Source organism: Amblyomma americanum, chromosome 2 (assembly GCF_052857255.1).
Source record: "Amblyomma americanum isolate KBUSLIRL-KWMA chromosome 2, ASM5285725v1, whole genome shotgun sequence".
Taxonomy (NCBI): domain Eukaryota; kingdom Metazoa; phylum Arthropoda; class Arachnida; order Ixodida; family Ixodidae; genus Amblyomma; species Amblyomma americanum.
Genome location: NC_135498.1, coordinates 218857358 through 218870728, shown reverse-complemented (window position 1 = coordinate 218870728; position 13371 = coordinate 218857358). Strand labels below are relative to the sequence as shown.

At 47.2% G+C, this 13371-nt stretch overlaps 1 protein-coding gene across 3 annotated transcripts in view; it reads right to left on the bottom strand.

The window, feature by feature from the left end:
• LOC144122172 (tRNA pseudouridine synthase A) overlaps window positions 1-13371 on the bottom strand; it is a 134759-nt gene that overhangs the window by 47101 nt on the left and 74287 nt on the right. For 2 of the 3 annotated variants that reach the window (XM_077655751.1, XM_077655752.1), the window contains exon 4: window positions 7234-7416. The exons of the other annotated variant lie outside the window; for it this stretch is intronic. In XM_077655751.1, coding sequence (XP_077511877.1) covers window positions 7234-7416 — 183 coding nt within the window. The remainder of the gene's footprint in view (window positions 1-7233; window positions 7417-13371) is intronic. 3 annotated transcript variants of the gene reach the window in all.

The window sequence follows — 13371 nt, the reverse complement described above, 5'->3', positions numbered from 1 at the left end:
GGCTGGAGGCAGCAGAAAAGAGCCAGGTGGTAGTAAGAGCGGAGAAGACCAGAAGAAGATGCTAGTGGACTCCCGTCAGCCGCCCTAAAAACTTGACAGCAGCAGGAAAAGCATAGCCAGGACCCGTCGACGGCGTCCCGAAACGGCGTATGCTTAATGCAGGCTATCCAAAGGAGCCCCTGGGCAGCACGGACCCGCTGCCCATCGGCTACCACCTCCACGCTTGCAAGGAATGCAGGGTCTTGCCTCTGTGATCAAAGGCAGGTCCCCGGCAGCACGGACCCAACATCTAACGGCTGCCACCTCTACGCATGAATCACACGACCTCCGCTGCGCTGTCTCCCTTCACACCTCGATTTTCTGACATGTCAGCTCTCCGCTTTTCGTGCTAGCCACGCTCTTCGTCGTCGTTGCCTCGCACACAACCTTCGCACGTGCACACGCGCAACGCTGGGCTGGCAAGCGCAGCGCTCCGTTGTCGACACACACTGTCAGCGCACTGCACTGAAAAATCCCCCAACGATTTGCTGTGCACCTCACAGGCCTCCTCACACATGGTGGTGCTCATGTAAGGATCCTCCACTACAAAGCGAGCAGCTCGTAATGAGCACGCATTACTGACGCACTAAACTACGTTGACGGACATGAGGAACGCACATTTGCACTGAATAGGCGAGACACCTTCTCAAAAGAAAAAAAGAACAGACCAGCGACGCAATGATTAGCGTCGGAACCGGTGTGCAGCTGGGCTTACGTCTCAGACGTGGGCTGGTAAGGGAGCTCAGAAAGTAAAACTATGCCGTGACAGAGCAACTCCAATCGACACAGCCCGCCTTTGGGCAGCATCGAAGCTAATCGGTTGGAGGGGCCGGAATTTGCAGTTCACGCAGTAACGCAAACCTGACTCATCCGACCTCAATGGCCGCTCTTTCGCGCACCGGGAGCATCGGAGTAAGACAAAAAAGTTTGCATTACCTGAATCTGAAATTGCAGCACGAATTAAGCGGCTTTAAAATGCGTCAAAAATTTAGCCAGCAAACCAAAATTTTGAAATTTGTTTGAAATAACTGAAAGTATGAATTATCCAAGTTTGAATTATTGTGAGTGTACTGTAGTTCATACTGCGCATGTCTTGTTGTTTCTGCATATTTTGCTGGCCTGGACAGCAAATCATCATCACCATCATCATCATCCTGACTACACCCACTGCAGGGCAAAGGCCTCTCCCATGTCTCCCCAACTAACCCTCTCCTTTGCCAGCTGCACCCACCCTATGCCCGTGAACTTCTTAATCTCATCCGCACGCTTAACTTTCTGCTCCCCCTGCTACGCTTGCCTTCTCTTGGAATCTACTCCATTATCCTTAAGGACCGGTGGTTACCTTGCCTTCGCATCACATGCCCTGCCCAAGCCCATTTCTTCCTCTTTATTTCTACTAGGATGCCATTAACACGCGTTTGTTCCCTCACCCACTCTGCCCGCTTCCGGTCTCTTAATGCTACACCTACCATTTTTCTTTCCATGGCTCGCTGCAATGTCCTTAACTTAAGCTGAACCCTTTTCGTTAGCCTGCACATTTCTGCCCTGTATGTAAGTACTGGTAAGATACAGCTGTTGTACACTTTTTCTTGAGGGATATTGGTAAACTGCTATTCATGATCTGAGAGAACCTGCCATGTGCGCTCCACCAAATCTTATCCTTCTAGTTATTTCTCTCTCATGATCCTGATCAGCTGTCACTGCCTGCCGTAAGGAATACGTATTCCTTTACCACTTCCAGCACCTTGCTTCCAATCGCAAAACTGCTGTTCCCTTGCTAGACTGTTGAACATTACTTTGGTTTTCTGCATGTTAATTTTTAGAACCACTGTTCTACTCTACCTGTCTAAATCATTGATTATGGTTTGCAATTCATCTCCTGGGTCACTCATCAAGGCAATGTCATCAGAAAATCGCATATTATTTAGGCATTCTCCATTAACTGTTATCCATAACTCTTCCCAATTCAGGCATCAGAATACCTCCTCTAAACAAGGGGTGAATAGCATAGGCGAGATCGTTTCTGCTTGCCTGACGCCCTCCCTTGTTGGAATTTTATTGCTGCCTTTATGGAAGACTATATAGTAGCTGTGCAGTTGCTATATATATCTTCCAGTATTCTGACATAAGGCTCTTCTATACCCTGATTACGCAATGCCTGTATGACTGCTGAGGTTTCCACTGAGTCGAATGCTTTGTCGTAATCAATGAAGGCTATATATAGAGGTTGGTTATATTCTGCGCATTTCTCTATCACCTGTTTGATAGTGTAAATATGGTGTTATTGTGGAATATCCTTTATGAAAGTCTCCCTGATCACTTGGTTGATTAAACTCTAAGGTTGCCCTGACTCTATTAGCTACTACCTTTGTAAATACCTTGTAGGCAACGGACAGTAAGCTGGTCGGTCAATAATTGTTCAAGTCCTTGGCAAATAAAGGAAATAAAGCCAGGTGAATATTAGCACCTGTCCCGTGTCCACCCTCTCTTCTGTGTTTGTTGTAAGTGCTACAATGCTACCTGAAAATTTGGAAACAGTTTACTGAAACACCCAACACCATAAGCAATGCATGAGCTAAGTGGAAGTTTAGGGTATCTGTAAGTCACGATTTGGAGGGGGGCTTCATGATCATCATCATCAGCCTTACTACGCCCACTCCAGGGCAAAGGCCTCTCCCATGCCTCTGCAATTAAACCTGTCCTGCAAGCCGCATCCACATTAAGCCTGCAAACTTCTTAATCTCATCCGCCCACCTAACTTTCTGCCACCCCCTGCCAGACTTACTTTCTCTGGGAATCCGCTCCGTAACCCTTAGGGGCAGGTAGTGACAGCTGATCCGGATCATGAGAGGGAAATAACTAGAAGGATAAGAATGGGGTGGAGCGCATATGACAGGTTGTCTCATTAAGGCGGACACTTGGGCTAGTTGGAAAGCGTTTGAAATCATTTTGCTAGCGCTTAGTGAACACGAGACAAAGAACACAAATACACAGAACAGACGCTAGTCTTCAACTGCCGTTTATTTGAAAAAACATTTGATATAAGACATCTCAAAATACTGATACATACGCGCAGTAGCAATGCCACGCTTCAGGAACAACATTTCTTTTTTTGAGAGATTGACAGACGAGGTGCTGATGCATTTCAAACCTCCTTTATCAATGCACATAGCTTCGAAAATTTCACGTTCCAATTGCGTTTTTATTGTACCTAGAATGCTTGTTTCTTGAAAGATTGGTGCGCAAGGTAAAGGGTCAGGGTCGCCAGGGTACCGTTCGATAAGACAGTGTTTGCAGTGCGCAGCGAGATTCCCCCCGCCGATATGTACTCATCAACCACATCACAGTAGCAATGTGCCGCGCAATCATGTGTTCTTTTGTGTTCAAGAATCGGCTTATTCTTCCAGAGATTTGTTCCTTCTACCTGGCAACACCATATAAACGACATGCAGTTAGGATTATCAGGATCATGCGAGGGGAATTGTGGAGGCAAGTACGTCACCTACAAGGTATACTACAATTGCATGCGACAACAAAGGATCTATATCCAGGAGCAAGAGAAGATATATTCAAATTGTGGAACCGTGAAGCATCTACTAAGACAGAGTACCTTTGGGGAAATGTAAAAGTAACTCAGAAAAGTGTGAGTGAACGCGTAAAAGATGCTATTCAGTATTTGAGAACAAACAATCTGAAGCTACTAGTAGCGGATAAGGAGGGAGGATTTGTGGTCATGTCAAACAGTGTGTACAAAGGAAAGGTAAAACTGGCATTAACTAAGAACTTTGTAGCTTCGATGATGGCCAGCCAGAAAGCGAAAAAACAGGCCTTAAGGTTATGTAAAGAGAAGGGACCGGATAGTTTGGGCAAAAAGATAGGTGCCAGTAAGGAAGTGGGACTAAGTGTCGTCTTCTCCGCGAAAACACATAAGGAGGATGTGCCACTGAGGACAATTCTAACAGAGAAAGGGTCACGGCAAGGCGTTCTTTCTTGATTCTTGCAAGAAAAACTAAGTCTCTTGAAAATTGAGGACCTGTTTCTGGTTAGTAATTATAATGAGGTAGTGGACTATCTTAAGAACCACGAAGATTCTCAGCACGTTAATTTTGCCTTTTCAGTAGATGTAAAAGAGCTTTTTTACTCGATGCTGCAGGAGGAAATCATGATTGCGCTGAGCGACTGTATTGAAAGCGGAACCCCATTGTCATTTCAGAATTCTATTGGCATGTCAATTGAAAGCTTTTTAAACCTTGTTTGTAATCCCTCGTTATAACGAAATCACTTTACTCGAAATATTGTTTTATTCGAAATTTCTTCCGGTCCTGACCCAAACGCATGCATTTTAGGTCGCATTACTCGAAGCGCACGAAGAGCTTGACCTGCTTAGAGTGAAGTGGCGAGCGGAGGCATCACCGCCACGCCGGCGACCCTTTTGCGCATGCAATGTCAAATTAATACAGCCGACGAATTAGTCTCAGGCAGGCATAGAACAGGCCACAAAAGTACAAAATCTACAACCAATGACCTGCCTAGTAACGAGTAAGCGAGTGCCAAGTGCCCCCAGCTGTTTACAGCGGATGCGAACGGAAGCGCGCCTGAATCGGTCACAGTCGCATCGCTGGTGTCCCTCGTGATAGAATTCAAACGGAAATAAAATTTTCGTGACGCTTTGCGATGCCAGAAAACAGCGATCTCTTGGATGCCGAAAAGTGGCCAAAAGACCGCAGGCAGACTTGCGACGTAGCATTCCATGGGGTGCGCTCGGTGAGTAAAATTTTACCGCTCTAAAGAACATTTCTGGCACAGAAACGATCCAAAAAGCACAAAAGAAGTGTCCCTCCGATTATGAGCCCATTCACGCTTGCAAGTAGCAAGCGAGGTGAGCTTTCGGCAACGAACTTAGCTGCTCCTTGGCTGTCATAGTCGTCGCTAAGCCTAACCGTTTCACATCGGCCAAAGCAGGCGAAACTCTCGAAAGCGTGGGAAAACATCATTCCCGAGAGTTTTCACTTCAAACGAGAAGGCAACCCACAGGTCGCGCTTGCAAGTGTGAACAACGGTGCTGTCGAGCTGCTGCCTTGAAGCAAGCGACTGCTGGTCGCATGCCCTTTGCCATGTTCGAAGCTATGTTAACAAATCGAGAAGACTTTGGGGAAGCCGGTCTAGAAATCTGCTTGCCGCTCGTCATAATCGGCCTGCATCGCAACAAAACACTGCCCCTAGCTTAGTTGCACTTTTGACGGTGAAAATAGATCGATAACTTGCCGAAAACACGAAAAAGCCGAGCGTCGCCAGCGGTGAGTCAGGCTGTCAACATGGTGGGCCAACGCAACCACGGCGTTTCCCCAGCGATTTTCTCGAGCCAGTCATGCTTGATTCGCGCCATCCGACTAGACAAACGATCTAAATGCGTAGCAGGGTCATTTAATTTTGTTCCTAGACATTTGTCAACGCACTGGCGCACTCCAAACTTGTGAAAAGGGGTACGTATCGCCATGAATGCCTTCCTGCGCTGCTCTCCATAAGTCGTGCGAGCATTGCATCACTGAAGTGTGACACTGCAAAAGCTTCGCTTAGAGAATGCCAGGTTTCCAGAGGAAACTCTGACATCTGTTGCGGAAAAGCTGCTGAAAGTGAGAACTGGGAGGCAACAAAACCATGAAGATCCCCAACGACAGACTCAACTTGTGGCTATGCCGTATGTGCACAACATATTGCACCGTCTAAAAAAGGTGGCGAAAAAGTGTGGCGTCGATCTTGTATTGACTGCAACGAAGGAACTTGTGCGCTTGTGCCCGCTCGTGAACGGCGAGGCAAGGAAGCCAATGTGCACTACGAACCACCAAAAGAAGTTCGTGCCATGCAAATTGGGTATTGTCTATGAAATCCCGCTCACTTGTGGCAAGGCTTATATTGGGCAATCTGGACGATGCATAAATGAACGGCTGAGAGAGCACCGCTTGGCAACGGAATCCATATCGGCGGGGGGAATCTCGCTGCGCACTGCAAACGCTGTCTTATCATACGGTACCCTGGCGACCCTGACCCTGTACCTTGCACACCAATCTTTCAAGGAACAAGCATTCTAGGTACAATAAAAACGCAATCGGAACGTGAAATTTTCGAAGCTATGGGCATTGATAAAGAAGGTTCGAAATGCGTCAGTAACCAGTCTTTCAATCTATCAAAAAAAAAATGTTGTTCCTGAAGCGTGGCGTTGCTACTGCACGTGTGAGAGTATCAGCATTTTTTGATGTCTTGTATTAAATGTTTTTTCGAATAAACGGCAGTTGAAGACTAGCGTCTGTCCTGTGTAGTTGTGTTCTTTGTCCCGTGTGTTCACTAAGCGCTAACAAAAATGATTTCAAAGGTTCTCTTAGATCATGAATGGCAGTTTACCAATATCCCTCAAGAGAAAAATATACAACAGGTGCATCTTATCAGTACTATTACACCCACTGCAGGGCAAAGGCCTCTCCCATGTCTCTCCAATTAACCCTGTCCTGTGCCAGCTGCTCCCACCCTATGCCTGCAAACTTCTTAATCATATAGGCCCAGCTAACCTTCTGCCGCCCCCTGCTACAGTTGCCTTCTCTTGGAATCTATTCAGTTACCCTTAAGGACCAGCGGTATCTTGCCTTCGCATTACATGCCCTGTCCCAGACCATTTCTTCCTCCTGATTTTCATTAGGATATCATTAACCCGCATTTTATCCCTGATCCGCTTTGCTCACCTCCGGTCTCTTAATGTTACACCTATCATTTTTCTTCCCATAGCTCACTGCACCATCCTCAAGTTGAACCATGTTTCTGCCCGATAGGCGAGTACTGGTATGATGCAGCTGGTGTGTACTTTTCTCTTGGAGCGCGAGCAAAACAGGGACATAATCGGGACACAGGACGAGCGCTCGCCATCTCATGGCCTTGTTTCACTCGCACTAAGCCCCCTTCCAAAAGCATTTCTTCATGCCAGAGCAGCTGCATGAGCCTTCTGGCACGTAGTAGTGAAGGGCTACAGAACTACATGGAATGAGTATCAGCAGCCCTACGGTAAACACTGCCGGTAACACCATGAACCCGACCTTCTATCAGTCAAGAGCACCGGATGGGCGGGCACAGTGGTCAGTTCCGCCAATGGAGGGCATGCAGTCACAGTTTCCATGATGTCACTGTGACTTCTAATATGAAACTTACAGCACAACGTGACATCGGTTCAGCTCGGCCAGTGGCAGGAAGGCCCGGATGCTCTCTCCACGCCGCGTGGCGTGCTTCACCAGCGCACTCTCCTTGAGCACGGCCACACGGTAGCGGTAGCTGCGCCACTGCGCCAGGTGCCGGGCGTGGAACCACTCGGGCACCTGTAACACGTCCCGGACGCTGCCGCAGCCCCATTGCCATTGTTTACTTTCATCCTGAACCAACTTTGGTTATATCACATGTTTTCCAGCATCCTTTTGCTGTGAATATCAAAAGTAAGGTTTGCCCTTGCCAGTACCAACTCCATCAAGAGATGAGTCAAAAGCAGACCCCTGCTAAACTCTTGACAAGATACGTCCATTAGCTAATTTATTTACTCTGCAGCACAGTATGTGTTGTTGTTTTACAAGGGTTAAAAACCTTCAAGCTGCTTGCCTCAATTTCCACCATATTTTGTAAATGGAAATAAAATAGCGTTACGTGACCCAAGACCAGTACTGTTATGGGTAACGATGCTTTTCCAACACTGTGCTAAGACACGTCTCGGAGGTACATGTACAAGGAGTGCGTAAGTGGTACTAGTTGGCACGAGGAGACTTATAGGATGCATAAAACAGGAGCTTGCCCTAATAAACGTAAGCCGCAAAACTGCACGCGCACTGGTTTAGTTTTCATACAGCCCTTTTGTTACGTAAATCGTCAACCTACTACAGTAGAACCCCTCTATAGTACAGTGACTAGGACCAGCAAAAATCTTTAATATACCAGGGTCTTTACTACCCATATCAGTTGATGGTAATGGCATAACTCTGAGGATGCTCTCTGGTAATTAGTTGGCTATTTACTAAACACAGTGTAGATTTATAAAAAAAATGCTCACAAATACCTTTCATCCTGCTCTTATTGTGCCTTTATGTGATAATTATTTATTTTCAATTATCACACTGTCAATTTTGTTTATCTTGAAGAAGTACCGCATTTGCACAAATACAATGCGGCTATGAAGTTTGATTTTAAGTGAAAACAAAAGTATTGTGAAAACATGGTGTCACTGTCTGCAGCCTCAGTGTCGTTTAAGAGGCGACAGTCAGAGGACATAGCCAAGGTGCGGCGGTACCGCTCACGCAGTGCCGCCGCGGCTTCCCTGTGCTTCGCGCTGCCATGCTGCGAATGTTTCCTCTTTTCACTTCCTTATTCTTCACAGCATTTTTACTGTCTTTTCTTTTGCAGCGACCCATACCTCCCTTTCTGCATTCATAGCCAGCTTTACTTTTTTTTTCCGCTGCGCACTTTGCTTCATGACCCAAAGGAATTTTGAAGTTCGCTTCTCCTCACACCTTCCTGGCTTGGTGGTGAAGCTATCTCAAATAGCATGATTTTATCGTCTTTGATAAGCATTTACCTCCAAATGGCGGCCTTACGTGTGCCGCATTGTCACCATTCCGCGGGAGGTACTGAGGTACGTCGCCATGGCCAGATGCTCGGTACTATAGCCATTTTTTTTAAGAACCTTTACTATAACCACAAAAAAATACGTACAGTCGTTTATGAAAGGTGAAATGGGACCACAGTTTAACCTTACTATACCAAGTTTACTATAGCGGGGTTCTACTGTATGTTAAATGTTTTTCAAAGGATAAGTGGGTCCTGATAAATAAAGTTGCCCTGCCTGCACCGCCTATCGCACAGCAGGCTTAGTCCTGATACATGAATTGTAACTATTTTCATTTTAGCGACACAGGTGACGAAAGGCAGAACACACCATTATCAACCCACGCCACTTATTCAACTTCTTTTTTCTGGTGCTGTTTGCATCCTATTGTTGTTGCATCCTGACAATGCTACACTGGCCCCTCACACAGCACACACAAAATAAAATTCAAATCTATTCAGAGTAGTATGAAGCACTTCAGAATACAAGACTGTGTTTCAAAATTTAAAACACAACCTCCTAAAAAGGTAACTTTTGTAACATTTCTTTTGTCATCCTGCACGTTTACAGGCGCTGGCATGCTGACTTATGATTTTGAATGTCATGCGAGGGAGACCAGATTTGTCTGGAATGATATAAGCTTCACACAAATGTTTTTAAACCAAGACTTTGCTTTGCGCTAGTTGGTTGTGGCATAACATGGTTTATGCAAAAAGCGTACCAGCGCTAAAAGACGGAGACAACACAGACAAGACAGGACTGGTGCCAACTTCCAACTAAGTTTATTCATGGAAAAACCACTTAATAAGCACACGAGCAGGCAAAAAGATAAAAGCAAAACTGACACAAGGGGTGACTTAACAAAGGCACATGTGCCAAAAGGACCTAATGCTGACAATGACCCACTAAGAAAACTAATCTCTTCATCTGACAGCAACACAGATGGCTTGCTTATGCAGACATGGCCTCTCTGCTTGATGTAATATGCTTATATTATTTCACACTAAGGATTTGAAAACACTAAATTCATTGCAAGGTCTAAAGACAGATTAGAGCGTGATTGGAGCTTAAGGGCCCTTGGTGAAAGCTGTAAACAGGGTCTGGTAACCTCAGCCACCATCCCTACCTGGGCAAGGATCTCGAGGCTCCCAACCCAACAAATGAAAAAGCCTCAGTCTTCTTCTCAGGGACGAGACGGTGGCTGAGGTGTATCACCATATGTAGCAAGGCGCAGGGTCGAAATTCAGAGCTTTTTGAGGAGACCTGCTTCCCTTAAAGAGCTAAAAACACTTGGAGAGAGAGAGAGGGTTTATTGACTTGAAAGGCAGAGAGGTTGGCCTGAAAGATATCTGGCCTGCTACTGTGCACTGGGGAATGGGAAGAGGAGAAAAAAGAGGGTCACGATGGGGGATGATGATAATGGGAGGAGGCAGATGAAGAAATACATTAAAAATGCACACTTTCTGGCATCACAAACGTGAGGCAAGGTCCGTGTCGCTTAAAAAGCGATAGAGCGCTCGCGTTGCCTGTACAGTTTTCGAACTATCTGGCCAAGCGCTGAGGATCAAATCCTCCAAGAGGGGCCTTGTGTCCACAGACCTCAAAACAGATGCAAGCATAAGTCTTTCACGTGTATATGCTGTACACACCACCAAAACGTGTTCTATAGTCTCTTGCATGCCACATGTGGTACAGTCCGGGGAGTCCACTTGTCCTACTCAGTGCAAGCATTTGCGCGTGAAGGCGACGTTTAAACGTAATCTATGGATTACACATACAATAGGGCGTGGTATTCCGCGAGGAACAGAAAAGGTCATCGCCGGATCTAGCCGTTTAAGGCGTATGTGTCGAGTGTCTGGCAGGGCCCAGTACCTAGCCGTCGCACTCCTCATTGATTCCAAAAGGAGACAAGTGGTGTCCGGTCTAGAGAACAGCACAGCTGTACGCAAGCCATTGCCGAATGCGTTCCTTGCTTCAGCGTCGGCGGTCTCATTTCCATCGAGTCCGCAGTGTCCAGGGATCCACTGAAACACTATACGGTGGCCTTTTTCCTGAGCAAATGACAGGAGACTAATGATATCAAGAGCCAGAGCTTGGTAGGCGGTGTGGCGTAGGAAGCATCCCAAAATTTGTAGCGCAGGTTTACAGTCAGTGAAAATGCACCACTCCTGAGGCAGTTCTCCGCAGATGTGGCAGATCACTTCCCAAAGGCCCGCAAGCTCTGCAGCTGTTGAAGTAGACTTGTGTCCTAAAATGAATCTGCGGGTCGTCTGCTGAGCGGGGATTGCGAAAGCTGCTGTTGATGCCTTTGGTGACGCAAATCCATCTGTGTATACGTGCACACAGTTTTGGTACTCTGACCAGATGTAAGCAAGAGCAAGTTGCTTCAGTCCGGTAACCAGCATCAGATTTCTGGATTATGCCAGACACACAGGCATACTGAAGGCTGGGCTATCACACCCATGGTGGCTGCAAGGGATGATGCGGCAGGGCATAGTCTGATGGCAATTCGGATCGATGGAAGCGCAGTGCACGTGCAAAACTGCTGCCCGGTCGCTCATTAAAAAACTCCGTCAGCGGGCGACAGCGGTGCCGTGTAAACGCGCGTAAATATACACGAAGTGGTTCATGTGACAAGTAGATCGATATTGGGCATGCACGAGATTCCTCAATCGTGCCTTTGTTCGAGGCACAACGTGGTAATCCGAGGCATATCTTGAGCGCCTGTGCTTGGACACTCTCTAATGTCCGCAAGCAGGAAATGCTCGTGGTAGAGAGTACAGGAAGGCTGTAACGAATGTAGCCTATAAAGAGAGTATTGTAAAGTCTTAGCAAGGAGCGCTCCGTTGGGTCCCATTTAATGCCTGCTACGAAGCGAAGGACATGGCAAAAACTTTTCCTTAGCATATTTATATGCCTCGACCATGACAGATTGCGGTCAATAATAATGCCCAAAAATCTGTGGTGGGAGACATATGGTATTGCAATCCCTTGAAGTGTTACCGAGTAGCAGCAGACAGACTTGCGCGTGAATGCGACCACAGCACATTTTTCAGCTGCTAAGTGCAAACCCTGACCTTCAAGTAGATGACACGGCACGTTGTAATCTCGCGTGCATTTGCGGACGTGTCGAACCAGAAGCCCAGATGCAGATATCATCAGCATAGGCACTGGTGTGAATGTGAGTGGGAAGTTCACTCACCAGTCCAATCAATGCCACGTTAAATAGGGTTGGGCTGAGAACTCCTCCCTGAGGAACTCCATGGCAAACCTGATGACGGGTAGTCTCTCCATTAGGCGTAGACATGTAAACGGACCGGCCGTTGAGGTAGCTCACAATCCACGAGTACATCCGGCCGCCAACGCCTATGTCGTCAAGGGCATCAAGGATGGTGTCATGAAGTACATTATCGCAGGCCCCTTTGATGTCCAAGAAGACAGCAGCGACAAGTCGGCGACTACGTTTTTCATGTTCCACTGTCGATATGAGGTCGATTATGCTGTCAATCGAAGAACGTCCCCGCCGGAACCCGGTCATCATGTCCGGATAGAGAGCATTCTGCTCTAAAAACCATTCGAGCCGCGCCAGCACCATTCGCTCCATAACCTTACCGACGCAGCTTGCTAGTGCAACTGGCCGGTATGAGGTAAGCTCATAAAGAGGCTTTCCAGGCTTCAAAAGAGCAACCAGGCGGCTGATCTTCCAGTGTTCTCGAACGATTCCGGAAGCCCATGCATCATTGTAGTAATTGAACAGCGCAGTTCGGCCTTCCATGCCAATGTGAGAGAGAGACGCGTACGAAATCCTGTCAGGACCAGGTGTACATGTACGTCTACACGAGGAAAGTGCAGCTTCTAGTTCAGGCATCGTGAATAGCATGTCGTAGTGGTCGTCTGGTGAAGGTGGCACAAAAGCCTCCAAACTGTTTGACGCTACCGGAGTTGTGCCCACAACCATTTTGCAGAATTCTTCTGCTACCTCTACATTATTACGGCGTTGGTAAATGGACACGGCACGGAAAGGATACCGTTCTTGTGGGGGTGATCGCAAGCTCCTGGCTACATGCGAAACACGCGACAGCGGTTTGCGAGGGTCCAGCGATAAACAGGATTGCCTCCAACGTTGTCTTCCTAATCTCAAGAGGTGGCGCTTTATGTATCGTTGAGCTCGGCGACAAAGGGCGAGATCATACGTGGATTTAGTTCTGAATTTCCTTTCGGCACGCCGACGGACTGCGCGTAGTCTTTCGAATTCCACATCAATAGTAGATCCTGGCGTAGGCGCACATATACCGTATAAACGCGTGTAAGGGCCGCACCCGTGTAAGGGCCACACCTTGTATTCCCAAAGGAAATATTTGAAAAAAAAAAAATCCGTGTAAGGGCCGCACCCAAACTTTCCAGGAAACACGCAAGAATAGCCTTCGAAATACATGCACACAGGAGCTTCGAGGTGCCGCCCATGGATAGCGCCCGAGGCCGCAGGTCATCATCATCATCATCTTTTCTTCTGCCGCGAGCTTCTGCTACTGTACTTCCGCTATCCGTATCGGCATCGGTATCACCAGGTCTAACTTTGTTCTGTTCTGGCTGTCAAAGCATGCGTTTTTTGGTGGTTGTGTTAGCGTGGTCGCTCGGCATAGTTGTTGCTCTCGTGCGCTGTCGTTCTTCACTTTTTCATGAACTGCCTCCGAGCATTGTGA